This window comes from Balaenoptera borealis (assembly GCF_965194805.1).
Source record: "Balaenoptera borealis genome assembly, chromosome: X".
NCBI lineage: Eukaryota > Metazoa > Chordata > Mammalia > Artiodactyla > Balaenopteridae > Balaenoptera > Balaenoptera borealis.
In genome coordinates this window covers 5,329,625-5,354,763 of record NC_138881.1, presented here as the reverse complement: position 1 = coordinate 5,354,763, position 25,139 = coordinate 5,329,625, and the positions used below count along the sequence as shown (strand labels likewise).

General features: G+C 45.3%; 1 protein-coding gene and 1 long non-coding RNA gene across 9 annotated transcripts in view; one reads left to right on the top strand and one right to left on the bottom strand.

The window, feature by feature from the left end:
• Positions 1 to 5,747, top strand: part of LOC309620023 — a 285,479-nt gene extending 279,732 nt beyond the window's left edge. The window contains exon 2 of the long non-coding RNA XR_014239381.1: positions 5,393 to 5,747. This is a non-coding gene — a long non-coding RNA (uncharacterized lncRNA). The remainder of the gene's footprint in view (positions 1 to 5,392) is intronic.
• STS (steroid sulfatase) overlaps positions 1 to 25,139 on the bottom strand; it is a 624,067-nt gene that overhangs the window by 451,368 nt on the left and 147,560 nt on the right. For all 8 annotated transcript variants that reach the window (XR_014239261.1, XM_082375724.1, XM_082375718.1 and 5 more), the window contains 2 exons: positions 12,691 to 12,850; positions 3,798 to 3,919 (listed from right to left, as the gene is read on the bottom strand). Coding sequence is in view for 7 of the 8 variants with exons in the window: in XM_082375724.1 (XP_082231850.1) it covers positions 3,798 to 3,919; positions 12,691 to 12,850 (282 nt within the window). In the remaining variant the exon portion in view is untranslated. The remainder of the gene's footprint in view (positions 1 to 3,797; positions 3,920 to 12,690; positions 12,851 to 25,139) is intronic.

Here is a 25,139-nt window from a genome sequence, read left to right as displayed (position 1 = left end):
CTGAGTGATAAAGAGATAAAACAAATTGAATAAACATTGAACACAATTTCCGGGAAACCTTCTCCATCCTCCTATATCACCATCACACCTTCTCTTAGGTTGTGGGCAAAGCAGATTCCATCCATCCTGGGACACATCACCCTGCGTTCCTACAATTACACGCACGCACGTCCCGCGATACCGGGCTGAGAAGGCAAGTGAAGGAATTAGTGGGTGAATATCGCAAACGTCAAGAGCTGTTGGGAATGCAGCCTTTGGTCGAGATTTTCAACCAAAAGGAAAAGGAAATCCTAAGACCTGAAATATATCCTTGAAGTGATTTACGTATATGCGCTTTTTCTTAATTGCAACAAAAGTTCTGGTTGGGCGAGGGCTTCTCCTTCTTAAGGTAAGCTGGAGTATAGGAAAGTTCTCTGCAGCTTTCATTTGAAAATGCCACAGCCCCCGTGAGTTCAGCTTCAGCCCTCTATTTGTTGTTTCTGACCCTTCAGGTTTAACTTCCGATAATCAGACAAAGGAGAATCAGACCACCAACACAAACTGAAGTCATTAATAAAGACAAAAGCTAAGCATAGCCTTTCTTACACCAATCAACTCCTGAGACACAGGCAGCTGTAATTAGAATCTTCTCTCTTTTCTTAGGTGCATTTTAGAGGCAAAATTAATTTTTTAACTGGGTGAAAATCTTAGTGAACAAAGCAACCATTTTTCCTCAATTACTATTGTAATGCTGTTGCAATTTTAAACCTCACTTATCTCCTATTTTCAAAAAAGGCACCTTTAAAAGAGCTAGATATAAACAAATTTCTTTAGAATGAATTCTATTTTCCTACTGCTTTTTGTTGTGATTTAAGATTAAAAAAATATTTTTTGAAGTCTTAAAAGTCAAAATTGTTTATCGTTTTTCTATAAACAATGTATGGGCTTCCCTGGTGGCGCAGTGGTTGAGAATCTGCCTGCCAATGCAGGGGACACGGGTTTGAGCCCTGGTCTGGGAAGATCCCACATGCCGTGGAGCAACTAGGCCCGTGAGCCACAATTGCTGAGCCTGCGCATCTGGAGCCTGTGCTCCGCAACAAGAGAGGCCACGATAGTGAGAGGCCCGCGCACCGCGATGAAGAGTGGCCCCCACTTGCCACAACTAGAGAAAGCCCTCGCACAGAAACGAAGACCCAACACAGCCAAAAAAATAAAATTAATTAATAAAAAAAAAAAAAAAAAGGGTGGAAACAGCATTCCAGCTCTAAGTTTTTGGAAAAATGAGCAACAAGTTGGGAACTGTAATATGTAGGCGTCCAACTAATCAAGACAAACGGGAACTGGATCTTAACCACACCACCACTCAATTCTAGTTTACGGGTACCAGTGTACTTACTGCTGGCAAGCTTGTGCTTTCTGAGCGAGGAACAGGGAGTGCATTCGCTGTGTCTGCCAGTTGCCGGGGTGTCAATGCTCGCCGCCTGGCTGACTTCCAGGTAGCAATGCTTTCCCAACAAGCTGGCAAGATTCCTGAGCCATCCGGAGGTGGCTCCAGCTCACTGCTGCCCTGACGCTACATTTCTAAACCCTGATCCTAAATGGCTCTCTTCTTTTCTAGCAAAGTATTTGGAGGTCAGGAGGCAGCCCTCTTACCACTGACAATTATGGGAAGTGTCTCCCGTGTAGTGATTACCATAAACTCCTACCAGCACAGATCCGAGATGATGTCGGTCATCTCCTCTAACTAGTACTAGTTGACTTTCTGTATTCTCTAGTTGACAGGTAACTCCACACACACGAGTGACACTTCCTTACACACCTGTGCACTCCCAGCTGTTTGCACAGCCTGCAGCCCATCCTGAGCTAAGAGGTAAGCAACTCCCTGGCAGAGAATTTGGTCTATTTTGCTCCCTGACAGGTGTGCAGCCTAGCCTAGAAGGTGCCACATAGTAGGTGCTCAATAAATACGTGTAGAACAAAATGAACAGATGAAATCCTGAGCAAACAGCCATGGAGCCATGTGTGACAGCCAAGGCAGCAACCATTGTTACTGAGTTTCAGGCATAATCTGAAAAGCAGATGAGACGATTCATAAAACCCATGGTTTCCTGAGACCCTTTAGCTAGATGGATGATTCCGGTGTGGAAACACCGTCATTTTTCCTCGTTTGCTGCTGCTTCAAGACAGAAGATAGTAAGGAACTGCATAAGAGAAAATGTCACGTGTGTGTGTGTCTTAGAAGCAAGTTTTATCCCCAGGCCAGCTGCCCATCAGAATCTGGGGCTTGTTTTTCTCACTTACTCCTATTTTCTGCCTCTTCCTGTCCCTTTTCTGTTTACTCCTCCACATAATGCGCTTCTCCAGCCCCTGATCCAATATGTTTCTTCCGGCTCCTCTAACTCGAGGGGGTTGGCTTTATTTAAATGCAATTCTGCAAGGCTCAGGACGTGATATCATCCTTCTTTAAACAGCCAAGAGTCCCCGAGACTGTGTTCTTTATGCTTCTCGCAGGCTCCGTATAAGAGGAAGTGGCGAGGACCACATCTCTCATTTACGATGAGATGGCTCAGATCTAAATGCTGCCAATAATCCTAAAAAGAGACAGCATTCCTATGGGTGTTAGGAATGATGGACACATTGATGAGATAGGTAAATAGGATCCCTCCGGGCCTAGAATCGTGCGCCCATGGTTTTGCCATATTGGTCTTCCAGAAGCTACCTCAAGGAAGCCGTCCAGATTTAAAGTATAAACGTTGAAGGGTAGACCTGGTGTGATTTCTTTGGGTAACGGAGGGTTATAATTTTCCACTCTAAGAATAATGGAGCAGCTGCTCTTTAAATGATGTCTTTGGTAAACTGACTGGGTGAGCAGGATGGGGTGAGGGGTACCTTGAAATCCAGCATCAGAGTCACCTGAGTTTTTACAAAGTCATCAGCTGCAGGGGATAAACAAGCTGCTCTGAGAATCTCACCTCTGGGAGCAGAATCCCAAAACACACTAGAGAAGTGGGGAGTTTCATTTTCCTACTGAAGAGGAACCTCAAAGTCCAATATCAGCATTTACCTCTGGGATATACAGCAGGGGTATAATAGTTGCTGGATTCCCATAGACTCCTAGGCATCTTAGCGATGTGAGCCTTACTGTAATTCTAAGTTTAAATACATGAAAACCAGATGTGAACCTGTCACTACACCGACGATTCTCACTTGGTTCCACTTGGTCCTTTATGCTTGTTAGAAATGCACCCCTGTATCCGCTGTTGGAAAATCCAAAGAAGGTCCCATCACTGATACAGTGCACGATTTAAAACACACCTGGGTTTGGGAACCATGATAACATCAAAGCGTTTGAACTCTGTCTTAAATATCTACCTCTAGCAAATACACACGATCCGTGACCAAACACAGATCGATGAGTCATGACCCCTACCTTCGAGGCTCGGGAGAGAAGGTCGGGTAAACATCTCAAAGGCACTCGGTGCCAGTGCAAAAGCTACAGGACAGCAAGCAGAAAAGACGGCTTTCAGGGGGGTTGGGGTGGATGGATAAGCATTAACCAGGAAGGGAAAAGAAAGGAAGTCCTCCCAGGTTGAGGGAGCTGCAAGCACATGTCACGGCAACGCGTGACGCCCTACCTGGACAACCAGGGGACCGGGAGGCGTAAGAGAAGAAGGGACGAGGAGGAGGCCGGAGAAAAGCAAAACTAAGCATCTTTCAGGCATCTCATGAGAGCAACGCCCTCTTGCAATTTCTTCTGTTCCCATGGCCGTGACTGCATGTAGCCGTACAAGCATGGAAAGAAAGATGCGTCTACTCACTGTTCTGTGGGTGCCAGCGCACGGCGTTCAGGTAGAAGTTGCAGTAGTGGAAGAGAAACTCGTGATCCGAACGATGGCTTCTCCCTTGAAGCAGGGGCATCAGGTCACGTCCATCGATGATCCTGGGGGATAAAGCAGGTGGGCGTCAGGGGGCCACATGAGCCTTGGGCTAAAACATCCCGACGTCTGCACTGTCCTTCCAGCAAATGGGGGCATGATAGAGCTACAACATGGTAATGAAGTAACGAACCCAGGACACTAACTGACCCACGTTGGGCGCCATATGCAATGTAGGGAGGCCAGCTCTGCTCGTGCATGAACTCATTTCATCCTCCAAGCAGCGCCGTGAGTTGTGACCAGTATCATTCCAAGATGATGGGATGAAGAAATGGAGTGATTCACCCAACGCCACGTGTGTCGTAAGAGCCAATGGGATTGAAACCCAGCTGACTGGGCGTCCGTGCTTTCCACTGCTTTCCCCTGCTACTGCTCCTATACCGAGTTTTCTGCCTATTGCCTTGGCAAACAGTGTATTCATAAACTACGGATCTACTGAAAATAAGAATTTCTGACAATCTGAGTCTTAAAAAAAGATAATATACAGCACAGGGCAACTTAGATTGGATGGACTTCAATGCAAATGAAGTTCTAAGTCCCAGTGACGTGATTTGTAAATAATAATGATGATGATATTAAATACCCCGAAGATATAAATGTACTCACGTGTATTTACATATCACATATACACATTACATATATGTTTACGTTCTCAAAGGTAAATATATCTCTTCTATAACTATGCCAAGAAGGGGAACTTTCCAGATGGTAGGCAATAACTGTATACGACTGCTGATGAGCAAAATTAAGACTATTTGGATGTTACATAAAGGAAAAAAGCCTATAATTTTGTTTTGAGTGAAACATACATTAACAGCCACTAGAGAAATTGAAGTCGTCGATTACCATTAGGCCACTGCCACCTAAACCTGGGGCAGAAAGCTACTTGGAAAGAGGTAGATTGTTGAACTTGAGGGTTTTCTTTCTCTGATTAAACACATTCCAAGACAAATATCATATGATATCGCTTATATGTGGAATCTAAAAAAAGGGTACAAATGAACTTATCTACAAAATAGAAATAGAGTCACAGATGTAGAAAACAAACTTGGTTATGGTTACCAGGGGTAAAGGCGTGGGCAGAGGGATAAATTGGGAGATCGGGACTGATATATACACACTACTATATATATAATAGATAACTAATAAGGACCTACTGTAGAGCACAGGAAACTCTACTGAATACTCTGTAATGGCCTAGGTGGGGAAAGCATCTTAAAAAGAGTGGGGGGCTTCCCTGGTGGCGCAGTGGTTGAGAATCCGCCTGCCAATGCAGGGGACACGGGTTCGAGCCCTGCTCTGGGAAGATCCCACATGCCGCGGAGCAACTAGGCCCGTGAGCCACAACTACTGAGCCTGCGCGTCTGGAGCCTGTGCTCCGCAACAAGAGAGGCCGCGACAGTGAGAGGCCTGCGCACCGCGATGAAGAGTGGCCCCCGCTTGCCACAGCTAGAGAAAGCCCTCGCACAAAAACGAAGACCCAGGGCTTCCCTGGTGGCGCAGTGGTTGAGAATCTGCCTGCTAATGCAGGGGACACGGGTTCGAGCCCTGGTCTGGGAAGATCCCACATGCCACGGAGCAGCTGGGCCCGTGAGCCACCACTACTGAGCCTGCGCATCTGGAGCCTGTGCCCCGCAATGGGAGGGGCCGCAATAGTGAAAGGCCCGCGCACCGCGATGAAGAGCGGTCCCCGCACCGCGATGAAGAGTGGCCCCCGCTTGCCGCAACTAGAGAAAGCCCTCGCACGAACTGAAGACCCAACACAGCCAAAAATAAATAAATAAATAAAGTAGCTATAAAATTAAAAAAAAAAAAATTAAAAAAAAAAAAAAACGAAGATCCAATACAGCAAAAATAAACAAATAAACTTGAAAAAAGGCCACAAGCAAAATTAAAAAAAAAAAAAAAAAGAGTGGATATGTGTATATGTATAACTGAATCACTTTGCTGTACACCTGGAACTAACACAACATTGTAAATCAACTATACTCCAACAAAAAATTTTAAAAAAAACAACAAAACACTCCATCCCTGGCCCTTCCTACTATGAGGAATTGAGAAACCGGAACTTTAACTTGGTTATGTAATGTGGGTAAGCACTCTTGAGGGGTCCTACATTCCCTTGAGTTTTGTTTTTTTTTTTTCTTTTTTCTTTGTGGTTTATTTTGGTGTCACTAAAAACCCCATCATGTAATTATTGCTGACTGCTTCTCTGGTCCCCACCTTAGTTATTAATCACGCGCTCCGTACAATTCCACAGAACTGAAAATATTCTATTATTGTAAGTTAAAAATAAGAACAAAAGACAGAATTGGCTCACTTTCCAAGCCTGATTCTCATTTGCCACGAGAGGAACAAGGTAGACAGGTGATTCTATCCAGAAGCAGTGTGTTCTCTGAATACCAGTTCTATCCTGAAATGGCCGATATTGTGAATTTCAAGAAAAACTCAGTCCTTAAGATTAGGAGAGCCTAAGTAGGTGGAAAGGAAGCAAGGGATGAGGGGAGAGGAGCAGAGAGGAGGACCTGAGCATAAAAAGCCCCCAGTGCTGAAAATCCTGAAGGTGAGAGATGGACAGATGGGCCCAACCCCTCTCCACTGCCTTTAGCTCCACGTGGAGAGAAGGCCTTTCCACGATGGCTCAAGGGTGAGAATGAATCTCCGTTTCTCTGACTCAATGTCTAGCTCATTTCTCGAAGCTGTTTTTCATCATAAACCCACAAAACTCAGCACTTAAGAACCCAGGAGACAGAACCGCTTTCTTAAGATTGGTATTTCATAACTGAACTGGGCCTGATCCTACAAAGCGGGATTTAATGACAAAAAGAAGACTGCAAGTCTCATAGACTTTTTTTCTGACTTCCAAGCAAAAGATTTGTCTCTTTTTTTAAGGAGGGAAGCAAAGTCTGTTCTGCAAACTTCTTTTTTCTTGCACTGCAGAGGCAGATCTCATTTATTTTTTACATCCTATACCTAACGCACTCTTTCCTGGAAGCCGGCAATAGATCACGCTGCGATGGAAACCACTGTTGAACAGTGCTGGAGAAATATGGCTTGTCAAAAAGAGGCTCATTTCTGCCATGAAAAATGGAAAGTGACTCTATTAAGCTAAACTTTTAAACGGTGTCTGAGCTATCAAAATACTTGGGGTGGCTGGGATGGAAATGTCTGCACAACATCACGATTCGTGGCAGAAGGGCCCATACACTTTCAAAGTGATGCGAAGCACCGCCGCTTCCCTATGGGAATTGTCTGATTGGCCTTTTCTGTAAACAAATTCAACTTTTCATGGCAAGTTTGCAGGACAGCCACGGCTACAAAATTGGATGCTTTTTTTTCCCTGGTGTCTGCATGATTCTGTGAAAAATGTGCTCATTTGAGATTGTCTTTAACTTGGAAAGTGAGATGATTCTCTTTGGGTTCCTGACTCATGACAACCATGGGGATAGTAACAATTCAGTGTCAAGGAGAGTCATGTCTGAATTTCAGGTCAAATTCAATAGCATGGGGATGACTTTCACGTAACTGAAAAGAACATGTTTGGGGAACTTCTTGGGGGGACAGTGACCTCATCCCCCCACGAATGTGCTGTCTCTCTCTCAGCTGAGTCAGTGACCCACGTACTTGGGGACGTCCCTCTGACCCACCTGTGCCTGGTCCACTCTGGGGAGGATTTGGGGATCACAGCAGAAGGGGAAGGCTTGGGGGACTGAAAAAGAGGTTAACTTGGAGCACAAGGTGAGTTACCTGTTGCCATATTCAAAATAAGGTGATTCATGGAAGCAACCTAAGTGTCCATCGACAGAAGAATGGATAAAGGAGATGTGGCACATATATACAATGGAATATTACTCAGCCATGAAAAAGAAATGGAATTGAGTTATTTGCAGTGAGGTGGATGGACCTAGAGTCTGTTGTGCAGAGTGAACTGGGTCGGAAAGAGAAAAACAAATACCATATGCTAGCACATATATATGGAATCTAAAAAACAAATGGTTCTGATGAACCTAGGGGCAGGACAGGAGTAAAGATGCAGACGTAGAGAACGGACTTGAGGACACGGGGTCAGGGTGAAGGGTAAGCTGGGACAAAGTGAGAGAGTAGCACTGACATATATACACTACCAAAGGTAAAACAGATAGCTAGTGGGACGCAGCCACATAGCACAGGGAGATCAGCTTGGTGCTTTGTGACCACCTAGAGGGGTGGGATAGGGAGGGTGGGAGGGAGACGCAAGAGGGAGGGGATACAGGAATATATGTATATGTATAGCTGATTCACTTTGTTATAAAGCAGAAACTAACACAACATTGTAAAGCAATTATACTCCAAAAAAGATGTAAAACAAACAAACAAAAAAATGTGATTTTTTTCACTGTAGAGTAGGAAAGGAAACATTTTTAGAAGAAAGCACATAGATCTTTGATAAACTAAAGGGAATCCCAAGTACCCAGAAAGTCTCTTTCATAATTAAAAGTGTTTCCACCTGTAAACATCAAACATTCTGCCATATGTGAATAGAAAGCAAGATCAAGTATACGTAATCACACGTACGTGAAGAGTTTCGACTTTTATTCTGCAAAGTGGAGCTGAACTGGGTACAGCTTGCTGTTTTATCTGTAGGGCTCTATGGAAGAAGTCTTTTGTGGTCACCCAGCTAGATGTCAGCAAAATTTAGTGGGAGAACCAAGTCCCTCCCCTTGCCTTCATCAGACATAAGTGATACCAAGCATTTGGATTTCTTTCCCAAACTTGGAAAAAAAAAATGAAATTGAATTTTCATTATGGAATAGGAGAACTGGGCATGCCAATCTTTATTATGAGGGAGCGTGCTCATAGACTCACTATGGTAATACTCTATCTGCTTGCAAAGACGAGGCTGACAGGTTTTCACTTCAATGAATTAATGTATTTAGGTACTATACTTTTGTTGCCTCTGTTTTATATCACAGAGAAAGACTGCCCTCCATTCATGTCCAAATCAGCTTATTTGGAGACGCAGGGGGAATGATTTTTCCGCATATCCTGGGGTGATGGCCACGGTAGGTATGAAGGAAAGATTCACTGCTAAGAGGAATCTCATATAGGCACACCACGGGGTTGAATTAGAGAATTCTCAGGGCAGCGCTGAGACTCTGCAAAGTGAAAATCTCTACGTGTAACCCTGGGACTGCCACTCTTTTTACCTAAGCAGAAACCCTGCATCGAAGGGCTTTTCATTTCTCACCAAGCTAGGATTGATCAGGAACGGCACTTGCTTCTTGAGAAGTACAAGGCTGTACTTGAAGGAGAGGGGTCTTCTGAACAAAACTCCTCTCGTTCAATGAAAAATGTGCAAAAATGTGAGGGAACCTCATTAAGTGACTGTCATATAGCCTGGGTCCAACTCTCTGAATGTGTTTATTCACCTGAGAAACGTAAATTTAATATTGCTCAAGCAAGAAATCAGGGAAGCTCATTTCCACCAATCTTAGTGGGAGAGAGTTAGGCTGTTTTCTAAAGAGTAGATACCTATGTATCAGATTTATAGATGGATACGGATAAATATGAGGATATTACCCAGATGCTCTTATTGAAAAGTTCTGATGAGGTTTTCATTATGTAGGTAACGACATTTTCCGTAAAAGAGCAATAATAAGCTTTTGAGCAGAATTCTCACCCTCAGCGCTGCCAACATATTGGGCTGCATCACTCCTTGCTGGAGGGTGGCATCCTGTGCATCGTAGGATGTTTAGCAGCAGCCCGGGCCTCTATCCACTAGATGCCAGCAACATCCCGAGTCAAAACAATCAAAAATGTCTCTAGACATTGATAAATGGCCCCTGGGAGGGACAGTCACCCCAGCTGAGAACCATCCCTTTAGACGGTCAACGTCTCCAGGGCAGACACACAAAGATGTCTTCTAGATCTGGCTGGTAACATGATCTAAATAGTATATTGTGAGATCATTTTATTCCCATGAGCAACCTGGAAGCAGACTGCTGTTTTCTTATCTGTGCTGTCTCTTGGAGGACAATGACATCTTATAGAGCCTTGGACCAAAACCCAGACATAATATCATTGGGTTGAGCTGGACCATCAACAGGTGAGATCCATTGAAAGAACCTTCAATACTCAGAATGGGTTCCACTGAAGACACTGGCTCATGCACAAAATGTTTGGGTCAGCTTAGGAGGGAGGCTGCTTCCTTCTTCAATGGGCACGTGCGAGAAAAACGGGATGACCCCCATTAACCTCAGATTGGGGTGGGTGCGAGGTGCCGGCAGCAAGATCTCCCTTTAGGGATCTTCCTCTTTGCCTCTGAACTTTTCCCTTCCCTCGGCTCTTCCCAGTGAGGTGGAAAACCAGTTAAAGATAGTGTGAAAGCAGGGACTTCCCTGGTGGTCCAGTGGTTAACGCTCTGAGCTCCCAATGCAGGGGGCCCGGGTGCGATCCCTGGTCAGGGAACTAGATCCCACATGCATGCCGCAACTAAGAGTTCATGTGTCACAACTAAGAAGTCTGCATACCGTGACTAAAGACCTGGCACAGCCAAATAGATAAATAAATACATATTTTAAAACTAATAAAAATATAAAGATACTGTGAAAGCAGAGAGTACCGACGAATTTAATATCATGAACCATGAGAGAAAAATGTACTTAATGAAACTATCTGAACACTCAGTGTGCACTGGTCACGGAACTATTCAGATTTATTCCAAGGGAAAGAACCAGGGCCAAAGAGTAAATAAAATAAGGAGTGAGAGTTTTAGTTTTCTGTAAGAAAAGACTTTTGATGAGTTACTCCTGCCAAGTTTTCTGTCATTAGAGGGGAAGAAGAATAGTTTGACTGGAACAGAAGCTCTTAGAAGCCCCTTCAGCCCTCATCGTGATGATTCTCTGAGCCCAGATGGACATGAAACGTGTAAGCGGAAACAACTCTACTTCCCTACCTGTTACCTCTCAATATGGCGGGTGAAACAAAAATGGCAAGTATTCATGCATCTCTACTCTGCACTTGACATGCTCTAGTGCTTTCCATCCTGTGCAAGTGTGAACCCACTTGCAGGAGAAGAAATCAAGGCCCAGGAAGTTCAACGCTTCGGCAGCAGTGAAGCCGCAGCAGTACAGCTCCGGGAATCTCTGCTCTTCTCTGGAGCGCCAGCTACCCTGACGGTGTGGTCCAGAGACCCACGGGGATGCCTGAGACCCTTCAGGAGGTCTATGAGCTCAAACTGTCTTTGCAGTAATTCAAAATGTTATTTGCCTTTTGTACCACCACTCTTTCATGAGCTTACAGTGGGTTTCCCCAGGGGCTCCATTATCACTCTGTCAGCCGGTGCAATGTGTGCTTGGGCCCTCTTGCGTTTAAAAACTTTTATTTCCAGGTTTAACTGCTCATATGACAAACACTGATAGATATCACCCACAGAAACACAACATCTTTGGGCTCCTGGATCTGGGAGGAGTGTACATGGATCTCGAGACCACAAAGTTTGAGAAGGGCTGAACTCTACAATTCTGCCTTTCCCATCTGTGTGTGTGTGTGTGTGTGTGTGTGTGTGTGTGTGTGTGTGTGTGTGTGCGCGCGTGTGTGTGTGTGCATGCACTTTGAGAGGAAGGTATACCTAATGCAGAAATTTGAAAAAAAAAAAAAAATGAAGAGTGAACCAAGGTTGCGCACAATGGGAGGTGAGCAAACCTCTCCACGGACTCAGCTCTGGCTGAGCTGTAGTTTTCGTCTCTGGTTTCCAGTTTCCTCTTGGTTCCGTCGGCAGCTGAATTTGAACAAGATTTGCAGCCCGTGTGCCTGCCGTCACCCTGGACTGCCACCCAACTAATGAAAACAATGAATCAGTGTGCCTCACTTAGAACTCTTCAGATCGGTAATAACACTTAAGGAGAAACCACTGGCGATGCCATCGGAAGTTGCATTTACATTTAAGAGAAAGACATTTCATTTAGAACTTGCTAAATGAAGACGTGCTGGGAAAAAAGGGGCCTGACTGGGGACCCAACTGCCTTTCTCGCTGCTGCAGCAAAGAGCCGGTGAGCAGGGCCAGGAGGAGAGGCGTGGGACGAAACAAGGGAGGTTAGAGGGCATCTGCCCAGCTGCCCTTCTGCAAGATGATGATGGGCACAGACGAGAGAGAGAGAGAGAGAGAGAGAGAGAGAGAGAGAGAGAGAGAGAGAGAGAGAGGAAGGGGGAGAGGTTCCACGGAATGCCAAAAGAGGGAGGCTCAGTTAAAGACCGTCCATCCCATAGGATTTCCCTGGTGGCACAGTGGATAAGACTCCACACTCTCAATGCAGGGGGCCCGGGTTCAATCCCTGGTCAGGGAACTAGATCCCACATGCATGTTACAACTAAGAGTTCACATGCCACAACTAAGGAGCCCGTCTGCCACAACTAAGGAGCCCACGTGCTGCAACTTAGAAGCCAGCAAGCCCCAACTAAGGAGCCCGCCTGCCGCAACTAAGGAGCCCACCTGCCGCAACTAAGGAGCCCGCCTGCTGCAACTAAGACCTGGTGCAACCAAATAAATGAATAAATAAACAAATATTTTTAAAAAAAAGACTGTCCATCCCCTTCAGGCTTTGGACTTTATTTCCCACTGGGCTAACAGGATGGAAAGAGCGGTGTTTACATTGCTGGACCCACCAGTAAGTCCCATAACTGGGCGTGGATAACGGGTCCAGCCGGAAGTAGCATACACCACCGTGCAGGCGAATCAGAACGCCCTTGCCCACAAAATCTGAAGGAGACTGTCCCGAGCACCTGGGAGTCACAGTACCTGTCTTCCGGCAGAGGGGACCCCGCAAGTTTGGCCACCGTGGGGAAGATGTCCATGTTGCTTGTTGGCTCATCGATCTCCAGCCCAGCCTGGATCACTCCCGGCCATCGGAGGATGCCTGGAACCCGGATGCCTCCTTCCCAGTTGTTGGCTTTTCCCCCTAAAACGCCGAAGGAGAGGCATCAAGGAGAGTTATACGTCTTTGCAACACGTACCTCAATGCACTCTTCAACGCTCAACGTGGGGTGGCCGATTTGGAAGAACCTAGTGATTTAATGACATGGATTCAATGAGAATTTCACAAGCAATACAGTATCTCTCGTGGTGAAAAAAATATATTGGGTTGGCCAAGAAGTTCGTTTGGGTTTTTCCATAAAATGTTACGGAAAAACCCAAACGAACTTCTTGGCCAACCCAATATATATATATGTCATGGTCACTACATGCATGACACACGGCCAGCATTGTCTGGTGGACACAAGTGCTGACTCTGTAATCAGGGAGACTCAAATCTCGCAGCAACAAAGACTTATAACAATGTTTCTGGAGTCATGGGGTTCAAATTCCATTTCTACTTTTTACCACTGGTAGGAGGCAAAATAATGGCACCCCCAAATGTCCACTTGCAACCCCTGGAATCTGGGGATATGGTACCTTATCCGACAAAAGGAGAGATTATTCTGGATTATGTGAGTAGGTCGAATAGAATCACGAGCGTCTTTATAAGGGAAAGAGGGAAGCAGGAAAATTGGCATCAGAGCAGCTGAGGCTGTAGTCAGAGAGATTGGAAGGTGCTACGTCACTGGCTTTGAACAGAGAGAAAGGTGCCCCAAGCCAACGGACGCAGGCGGCCTCTCGCCACTGGTAAAGGCAAGGAAACAGGTGTTCCCCGAGAGCCTTCATAAAGAAACACGGTTCTGCCGACACCTTGACTTTAGCCCACGTGAACCCATTTTGGACGTCGGACCTGCAGAACTGTAAGATCATCCATTTGCGTTGCGTTGAGCCACCAAATCGGTGGTGATTTCTTGCAGCAGCCCTAGGCAATGAAAACACCAGTTCTGTGCCCTTGGGGCCATGGATCAACCGGCTGTGCCACACATTCCAGACACGTAAGATGTGAGTATTCCACAGGATTATGATCCCCAGCCTGAAAGACAGGGGGCCACTGACCATAGCCATTTTCATGATTGCTATTATTTTATTACTGGCATAGCTCTTACTGTTTAGTTGGGAAAACGAGCTTTGCACGTATGAGGCAATTCAAAAATAACTAAATAGAGCATGAAAGGGGTATCAGGAGGGGCTGGAGGGGTGAGCTGGGAGTGGGTCACAATGTCAACAGAAGATGCTCCCCAAGGTCTCTCACTAATGGTCCTCGGGGAAGGGAGACAGCAGCACGGCGGCCTTGGGCTCAAAGAGGCCAGAGATGCTGGATCCCTCCAGCAGGGAACATGCGGATGGATGGAAAAACACACACGCTGCTTCCCCAGGAGTAGTTCCCCATGACTTTATAACAAGCTGTGCGTAACTCTGATTGCAGCCCAACAAAAAGCACAGAGGATGCCTCTTCCCTGGGAACACGGGCCCTGAAGCGACAGACTTTGAGTTGCTTTGCGAAGGAGAAATAGGGTTAGCAGAGAAGGACAGGGGGTTGCAAGGGAGATACAAGAAAAACAGGTGAAGGAGTGTGGATTCTTTCTGAAAATGTCTGAACAGAGAAAAGAGCATGGTCTAAATTTAAAATTTGGTCGAGTAATTGTCAAATTCACGCATTTAACGTCCCGGTGGCACTCGGCCGTGACAGGAAGTCACAGACAGATGATGGCTGAGTTAATCTCTCCAGGAAGGTGCAGAGAAAATTCTTCTACCATTCACTCCGAGACTCTTGTCAGGAACAGCTGTCTCTAAACCACACTTCTATTTTTGTTTTTACGCATGCTGCCATCCGGCAGGTCAAATGCCTGTGAATGGCAAGAGCATATGCTTGTCATTCTTTTGCTTGATGTGGGCACAGAGTTTTATGAAATATTCTGTCATTTTTTGTCCTCTTGGGCATCTCCCCACCCGATAACACTGGTTCCCTGGATTAATGGGAACCACAAGGAAGCACGTGACGAATCTCATTCACACTAAAGTCTTTCTCACCCAAGATGCTATAGTTTACACTCTCCTCGATGTATTCAGTCCAGGGACTAAATCGCCACCAATTATAGATGGGAGATGTGACAAAACTGCCCAGGTTCTATCAAACTATCATCCACCTGTTATCAGGGCAAAAATAAACAGCAGCTATCTGCTCATGTCACTGCTTGAAGGAGAGGTAAAGAACTGAAGAACACCCTTAAAATAACTGACCCGGTTTCAAAAGCTAAAGGTGACTATTTAAGCAAGACATCAAACGGCTAAATCATCTGAGCCAGGAGGTGGCTTTTCTTTGAAAAGCCAGGGAATAACTATTTTAGGTGGTTTGGGTGGCTTGCCCAACTCCTCAGAAGCTCAGAAGCAGGAGGGCCAGACACCAACAAATCAACATGGCTGTGTTTCAGGAAAACCTGATCTACAGAATCAGGCATCAGGCTGGATCTGGCCCAAATGCCATAGTTTATTGAGCCCTGCTCTTTTTCTTTTTTCTTTTTTTTTTTATTGGAGTATAGTTGATTTACAATGTTGTGTTAGTTTCTGCTGTACAGCAAAGCAAATCTGTTATACATATACATATATCCACTCTTTTTTTAGATTCTTTTCCCCCATAGGTCATTACAGAGTATTGAGTAGAGTTCCCTGTGCTATACAGTAGGTCCTTATTAGTTATCTATTTTATATATAGTAGTGTGTATGCGTCAATCCCAATCTCCCAATTTATCCCCCGCCCTTACCCCCTGGTAACCATAAGTTTCTTTCCTACATCTGTGACTCTATTTCTGATATGTAGGTAAGTTCATTTGTAGCCCTTTTTTTTTTGATTGATAGATTCCACATATAGAGCCCTGCTCTTAAAGTTACTGAATTTAGATTTGGGGAGAAGGGTGAGTGCATCAGCCCTGACCATACTCCGTAATATTAACTCCTTCAGTGTTAGGGGGGAAATGTCACTGCAACTTCCATTGATGATTTATTTTCTCACTTAATTGGACTCCTTCATATCTTCTGCAAGAACGAAATACTAAAGAATCTCTCCTTCAGCCTGAAATGTAAAGTAATCACATCCTGGCTCTGGGCCAGCCTTTCAATACCATTCCTTAGTTGAGCGGAGTCTCACCTAAGTGCCCCAGCAATCAACTCACCCCATTCCGCCTTCTGCAAAGTTCTGCTGCTGTTTTCTCTGCCAGGATTTTCCCCCAACCCCCAATCATTTCTACAAACCCTCGAAAGCCCGCATAACACGCTCTTCCTATCTAATCAAGGCTTCTACAACCACTACCACACGTGATGTCTTCCTACTCTCCATTTCCTGAGCACTTTTCAAGGTTCTCGTTTATGGGAGGTGTGATAATCAATGCGATGCCCATCTCATCATCCCAGCGGGACCAAGAGTACTTGAGAAGAAACTCTAATCTACTGTTGAATCAACTGCGGTCCACAGCGTAATACCTTCCAAATAGAGAAGGTCCAATATATGCAGTGAATGAACGAAATAATGGATGAACTGATGCAGAGTATTCCTGGGGGGGGGGAAAAAAGAGAACCTTACAGATGGGAGTGGTTATAAACTCTTGTTTCCAACCTGTTTTGGTCCCTTAACTTTGCTAGGCTTTTTCATTCCCCTAACCTGTTGCATTCCAAAAGTTCTCTCCTCCAGAGTCTTACCCAACAAGCTCATCTTCTTAGTCTCATTGTGCATTCCATCCAGGAAAATGAGCTCAATTAGCACGAAATACACCAACTCCCTGCCCTCCCAGACCTCAGATTATCCACCGATGTCACATCCCCAACCATGTCCCCCGCTCCAGGCAACCTTGGCCTCCGTCACCCACAGACCACATCACTCCCACCTGCTCCGTCTCAAAAGTGAGTGATCTCAACATTCTATTATCTAAATACACACCTCTGCCTTCCAATACAGCTTTCTCAACCTTGGGCCCAAACTCTGCAATATTGAACCCTGTCGTACCACGGTCACACGTTTTGTCAGATAAAACCCAATGCAGTCAACTCGTCTAAGACTGCGATCATTCAGTAGTTCAGTTTTCTACTTAAGTGGACAGTCCCAGTTGTTCCAAATGACACTTCAATTTTCGGGATGTTTGCTAACTTTATCCTATGTGGTCCCGATGACCAGCTCAGATCATGCCATATACCATTTCCATCACATTCTTGCTAAAAGACTGGATCCCAGAGAACCTCTGACACATATTCATGCCTTCCCAGTACGATACCAGCCCTCAAGGAAAATATCTATCTGTTCTCTGCAAATCGAGATCTTCTCAACTTTGCGCATCTGGTTAAAGTGCCCAAATGGGGTCCCTTCCTGTTCCTGGAATCCAGTGTTCCCCACGTGCAGCTGGCACGTCAACCCTCCCCCAGAATACTACGTGTCACCCCCATGCCCCGCCCTACCCCGCCTTCAGTAGGTAACTGTTTCCTTCTGCAGAGAGGAAACAGAGGGCTTCATTTGGGAACACCTTCAAATTCCAGCCACTATCCCTTCTCAATGCACCAGCACCTGCTCTCCGCATTCCCTCCCAGACTAGACAAGGTCCCTCCTCCTTGCAAAGATCAATCCTCCTACAGGTTGGGTCTCATTTCCCACAGTCTTCTCAGAAATCTGACATTCTCAGCTGTCCCCTGTACCTTCATGATCCATCTACTGAAGTTGACTTGAGAGAATGAAATACACTTCCCCATGACAAAGCCCCCCTTTCACAGCCCGTCTCCCTGCACAGACACATTTCTGAAAAGAATCTGAGACACTGCTCACCTTCCGCCCCACTTCTATCCAGCCAGCCTCTGCCCCTCGCTCTCCACTGAAAATACTCTTAGGAGCGTCACATGTATAATATACACAATGGACCCTTGGGGTCTACATCCTACTTGACTGTTTATCAGCATCCATTTCTACGAACCATATTCTTCCCTGGATCTTCCCTTCCCTCCCAGTTTTCTTCTTATTTCCCTGTCACTCTCTCCGTATCTCCTTTGTTGGATCATCATCTCCCGTATCACCTTTTATGTTCGGCTTGGTCCCTGACCCTCTTCTCTTCTTACACTAAATGATCCCATACACCAACCCAATATAGGTCTCTGCCCAGGAGTCCTAATTCCTAAAGGGAACCTCTGTCTAGCGAATCACACCAGCCAAACATGTTACAGACAGCTTTGACGTCTTCCTTTCCCTCAAACCCAATATCTAATCAATCACCAATACCAGTGGGTTTACCAATACAACCACGTTGATTCATTGCCCTCTTCATTGAGTTAAACCACTGATCCTTCAAACCTAAGCTCAAGTGGTTTTCCATTTACATATTCACTCAAAAATAATTTCTTACAATATGTCAGGCACTATTCTAGTTTCTGAGGATACAGATGTGAGTAGAATACATCTGGATCGTAGTTCTTGCACTCTGGCAGACAACAGTATTCCTTGCCCTCACTAAGGGCACTTAGGACACACTGTGCATGTACTGACTTCTTAATCATCTCGACAGTCTTCTACGATGTTCCTATAATAACAATCCTATTATTCAAATTCTAAAGACAAGGGAACCAAGTCTCTGCCTGGGAGTCCTAATTCCTCAAAGAACTTCTATCTACCCAATCACACCAGCCAAAAACATGAGACATCTTATGTTACCCCTCAATTCATCCCTATGTTCACTCCTTTATCCTCTCCTTATAGTGGATTTGGGTGATATTCTTGACCTCCAATTTTAACTACTACCCAAATGGCAATAACTATATATATACACACACACACACACACACACACACACACACACACACACACATACATATATATATACACACAATATATATACACACATTTCTTTCTATGTATCTATCTATCTACCTATGTCTGTTCATCTATCTCTATCTATCTATCTACCTACCTACCTACGTCTGTCTATCTATCTATCCATCCATCCCTATCTGTCTATCTATCCATCCATCATATCTATCTATCTATCTATCTATCTATCTATCTATCTATCCATCATATCTATCTATCCCTATCTATCTATCTATCTATCCCTATCTGTCTATCTATCTGCTTCATTCTATCGGACATACTAACGTGGACGTAGGGTCCCTTTCATCGGCTACATCACCCAGTATCCCTTGTTTACACCTTCATCTCTAGCAACCTTGAGCTGCTGTTTTGCTCCCTGTAAGCATCTCACTCCTGCCTGGAATGAACTCTCCACCTCTCCTCTCCCAGCCAACACTTCCAAACATCAGCCTGCAAAAGGTCCGTGTCTCCTGGGAAGTTCTCTGAATTCCCAGGTTGGGGGAACAACGTCTAATCGTCCCTTCTCAGAGCTGCCTTTCTAGTTTGTTATTCTGAAACCATCTCCTTAGATGTCCATCTCAACCAAAGAATGTGAGCTACTAGAGGCTGGGGACCCTGTATTCGCTGTCATTATGTCCTAGAAGCTAGCCCCGAGCCTGGCATACTATGAAGGCTCAATATATGCGTGCTTGTCAGTGGAATTTAACTGAAGGAATGCACTGCTAGGTGAGGATAACATGTGAGCTTCTTTCAAAGAGGAAAAGCCTGGGGAAGCCTGGGGTATGCCTCCTGGCACACAAGTCCTGATACTAGCAAGACCAGCCAGCTTTGCCCTCTCTTGGGGAGCTGATGAAAATGTTTGCTAAAATCTGAAGAATGAACCTGAATGTAACCACCTCCTAATAAACTACCAGAGCCTCTTGCTGGTTTTTTTTTTTCCCAACGAAAGCATCCGTTGCTCTGAAAGCTGTGTGACTGCATGAGGCAAAGAGCCACCAAACTCAGTGACTGTAAGAAGCAACTCCTAAGCCATATGGGCTCCAGCCAATCAGTGGCTTTTGGAATTTGCACTTCAAGGAGAACTGCCAGAAGCTGCAGTGCCTTTCTTGCAGGCATCAGGCAATTCAGAAAGCATTTCTCTGCACCTGGAGAAAGTCTACTTTCATGAACACTCAGGAAGATACGATTTTCAGCCCTCACACCCACCAACCAATGCTTCTGCAGAAGCCACCTATGGAGTTAATTTATCCACTCCATTGACATTTATTACTTGCCTTTAGGCAGAGTAAAAGGGAGGCGGGGGTTGAGGGGGGAAGCCTCCTGCTGGGTGACCTTGACTTGGGAGAGGGATGAAAAGGAAGCCAGAGCTAGGAGTATGATGTTCTCATCCGAGACTTCGGGGAATTTTCAGCTGTGAGGATGAGGAAGGAAACTCTAAACTCTAAGAAAATCTTAGGGAAGTTATTCTGGTCCCAGCTAAGGGAGGATATTTTAGGGAAAAGGTGAAAATAAGTTTACAAATATTACATGCTAGGGAGGGTGTGGAGAAAAGGGAATCCTCCTACACTGTTGGTGAGAATGTACATTGGTGCAGCCACTACGGCGAACAGTCTGGAGGTTCCTTAAAAAACTAAAAATAGAGCTACCATATGATCCAGCAATCCCACTCCTGGGCATATATCCGGACAAAACTCTAATTCGAAAAGATACATGCACCCCAATGTTCATAGCGTTACTATTCACAATAGCCAAGACATGGAAAACAACCTAATGTCCATCGACAGGTGAATGATAAAAGAAAATGTGATGTATACGTACAATGAAATAGTACTCAGCCATAAAAAAGAATAAAATAATGCCATTTGCAGCAACATGCGTGGACCTAAAGATTATCATACTAAGTGAAGCCAGACAGAGAAAGACAAATACCATATGATATCGCTCATATATGGAATTTAAAACATGACACAAATGAACTTATCTGTGAAACAGAAACAGACTCACAGATATAGAAAACAAACTTACGGTTACCAAAGGGGAAAGTGGGGGAGAGATAAATTAGGAGTTTGGGATTAACAGATACACACTACTTTATATAAAATAGATAAACAGGGCTTCCCTGGTGGCACAGTGGTTAAGAATCTGCCTGCCAATGCAGGGGACATGGATTCGAGCCCTGATCTGGGAAGATCCCACATGCCGCGGAGCAACTGGGCCTATCCACCACGGCTACTGAGCCTGTGCTCTAGAGCCCGCAAGCCACAGCTACTGAGCCCACATGCCACAACTACTGGAGCCCATGCTCTGCAACAAGAGAAGCCACCGCAATGAGAAGCCCCTGCACCGCAATGAAGAGTAGCCCCCGCTCGCCACAACTAGAGAAAACCTGCGCGCAGCAACGAAGACCCAACGCAGCCAAAAATAAATAAATAAAATAAATTTTTTTTAAAAGTTAAAAAAAAATAGATAATCAACAAGGTCCTACTGCATAGCACAGGGAACTATACTCAATATTGTGTAATAACCTGTAAGGGAAAAGAATCTGAAAAAAATAGATATATATGTGTGTATAAATGAATCACTTTGCTGTACATCTGAAACTAACACAACATTGTAAATCAACTATATTTCAATTAAAAAAAAAAGGAGAGAGAAAAAACTAGTAGTGTCACTATCCCCTCAACCCCACACAATTAAATTAATTTTTTGAAATGCAGACTACAGCAGAATCTAATGTTTCTCTGATTAAAAGCGATTAGCTGTTGAACTCTGTGTAGTGATTTAATCACAGCCATTCTACCAAGGTGGTCCATAGGTTTCATTAGTGAAACAGGCTTGAGGAATACAGAGGGATCACTGAGCTCAAATAGTACAGATTTTTTTTGAGCGGCAGACTGAATAATGGCCCCTAAAGATGTCCATTTTGGAATCCTTGGAACCTTTGCATTTTACCTTGTTTTCTGAAAAAGAGACTTTGTAGATATGATTACATTATGGATCGTGCGATGGGGAGATTATCCTGGATTATCTCGGGGGGCCCTAAGTGACAGTAGGAGTGCCCTTATTAGAGTGAGGCAGGATGGGATGTGACTAGAGAAGAGAAGGCAATGTGAGGAAGTATAGATCTTTTGGAGCAGTGCTGATGAAGACTGCAAGTCAGGATTGTTCCGAAAGGATGCTCTTTTGATCAATGAGTTCAAATGGTGTGATTCCTGTGTTTGCATAAATCATAGGAGTGCAACTTCACAGCTTTAGAAAACAAGGCGTCTTGACACTGAGAAGTCTTTGGTCATTCCCCATAGCTAGAAGGAAGCCGCATCTTTTTTTTTTTTTTTTTTGAGCATCATACCATAACAATGTTTCACTGTGAACTTGATTTCAACTAAACTTGACAAAGGGATAATGTTTCGCAATAGAGTAGTGGCTGAGATATTAATACAGTGTCAGACACCGATGGTAGTTCTAGCGTTCAAACAGAGCATTTCTAACACATCCAATATGTTTCTTAAAAAAACAAAAAAAACCAGGGAGCAGCTGTGAGCATGCTTTTCAGATTGTATGAGAACCCCAGTTCCAAGGCGTCACTCAGACCTTTGACACTCTCTCTCTGACCCATCCTCACCATCCACTTATGTCTCTGAAGAGTCAGCCATCGACGCAAAATGCCAATACATCTCCTTCTTTGGCTCATGAGGCTCCCTCAGATTCATCAGCTGGTGGTCATCTGGTCATCTGTCCCCGAACCAAGGCTCCATCGCACCACATACGTGACTTTCTTAAATAACGTATTACTTGCTAACCACTTCTATTATTGTGATTTATGTACACGTCTCGGCAGCAGCCACTAAGCAACTTTGGAACCTAACAGACCTTCACCAGGGGAATGAATGGACGGGGGAGCCAGTCACGAAATGCAGTCTGTGACTCCATCTCGAGAGACACTATCACGTATAAAATAACATAAAAACAACTCTCCACACACAGTCCATAACCTCAAGGAAATACGACAAAAGCACCTCATCTTACTATACAGGAATACATATTTTCACTTCCTGCTCCTCGAAAATAAGACTGAATAGAGGAGGGCTGGATGAAAGAGTGGGTTAATCCTGTTCCGAGTAGAGACACCTGTTCAGTCATTTCACCCGTGCTGAGTATCAGTCATGTGTCCTGCACTGGGGAGGGAACGATGACAAGCAAAGGAACTGGTATGAACATCCAGCGAGGTTTTCCAGACCCACACTGAACAGGAATCCTTCCCTCCTGGGTTCCAGGTAACTGAGGGTGTAAACAAAGGTCCCCGTCCCCCGGTGCTCAGAATTTGAAAGGGCTCAGATGTGCATGTCGAGGATGTAAATAGAAGTGTAAGGTTTCACAGGCTACGTGCTGCCATTGGGATGGGTGACAGACTACCTTTTCGCTGTCTGTCTGGCTCAGGACTGGTGGATCCGGCGTTACCCCGTTACTGCCAGTTTGCAGAGTAAGCCATGTGCTTCTCTCCTCATCCCAGCTCTACTGAGGAGGGTGTGTGTGGTTGGGAGAGTGGAAAGAGCTCGAGGCAGAAGGACAAGAGCTCAAGCACACCCTGGCTACCTCCTTCCCAGCCTGGTCTCCTCTGGGAGCATTTCTTGGGCCCTGTTGGCCAAGTGAGGCTCTCCTTGCTGTATGCACCACTGGCATCTTGTGCCAAGAATGTCGACACCCTTGTTAAATCGCATGGGCCTCCTTAGGCTTCCTCCCACCACCCCCAACCCAACCACACACCCAAACAACCAACCACCCAACCAACCAGCCACTTACCCAACCAATCATCCAACCATCTACCCAACCAACCACCCACCCACCCAAACAACCATCCACCCACCTACCCACCCATCCAACCACCCACCCACTCAACCACCCAGCCAACCACCCAACCATCCACCCACTCAACCAACCACCCACTTACCCAACCAATCATCCAACCATCTACCCAACCAACCACACACCCAACCATCCACCCACCGAAACAACCATCTACCCACCTACCCACCCAACCGACCACCCACCCAATCAACCACTTAACCACCCACCCACACAACCAACCACCCAACTATCCACCCACTCAACCAACCACCCACCCAACCAACCATCCACCCACTCAACCACCCACCCACCCAACCAACCAGCCATTTACCCAACCAACCATCCAACCAGCCACCCAACCAACCAGCCACCCACCTACCCAACCCGTTGACCATGGGCTCCTTTAGGGCAGGGACTGTATTGTTGCCTCTAACCCAGTGCCAGATACACAGCTCAATCAGGGTTTTGTAAACTAATGGATGAAAGCACTCCATAGATTAGCATTTCATATCTTTGTAGGTATACTCTGATTTCCTGAGTCCCTGGCAATCTGTGAAACATCCATGTGAGAGAATAATGAAAGGGCAATAAAGCACCTCATGGCTTTAGGGAGCAAAATTCAATGGTCCTGCACTTTCCTACGTGTCACGCATGTTGCTTTATTCAGCAGCCCCTACTGTCTGGGACACCTTGCTTTGCCTCTTTGCATGGTCACTTCTAATCATCCTCCCCCATGTTACATCCAACCCACATCCACTGCAGATTCAGGTGGTGTCCTAACCCTCAGCACAGATATGGCCTTTGAGGTACCTCACCTAAGTCTTTGTGAAATGGGCCACATGTTATTATAACCAGGTATCTAAGTCTCATATTCGCAGAGTGTATGTTGTACAAGCAACTTGGGGTCAGCAGATGGGTCTTATCTAATATCCCCAATGACAGGTAGCTTGATCCGTCTTGGTGGTGGCTTAGCTAATGCTGTGTCAGGAAGGAAGCATCAGCCCACAATGCTGTAGCCTTTGGAGACAGGCAGAATAATGACCTCCCAAAGATGTCAACATCCTCATGCCCAGACACTGTGACCAGGTTACCTTCCATGACAAAAGGGACTCTGCAGATGTGATTAAGGGTCTAGAAATAGGAAACATTACTCTGGATTATGTGGGTGAGCCTGACATAATCACAAGGGTCCTTAAAATTGCAGGCAAGAAAGAGTAAGTAAAGGAGATGGAATTATGGAAGCAGAGGTCAGAGAGAGAGAGAGAGGAAGGTTTGAAGACACTGCATTGGTGACTTTAAAGGGAAGAAAGGGTCCATGAGCCAAGGAGAGTGGGCACCTCCAGAAGCTGGAGAAGGCAAGGAAATGGATTCTCCCCTGGAGCCTCCAGAAAGATGCAGTCCTGCTACCATCTTGATTTTAGACCAGTGAGACCCATTTCAAACTTCTGATGCCTACAACTACAAGTTAATAGTTTTTTATTGTTGCTGTAACAAATTAACACAAACTTCCAGGCTTAAAGCAATTGTAGTTGTAGAGGTCACGGGGGGAGGATGTAAGGGGTCTTGTTTGAACCAACTACACATATGGGGCTGAATTTACATTTAGGGGGAAAACACCCTCATTTTAATGTCTGGACACAGAATGCGTGCT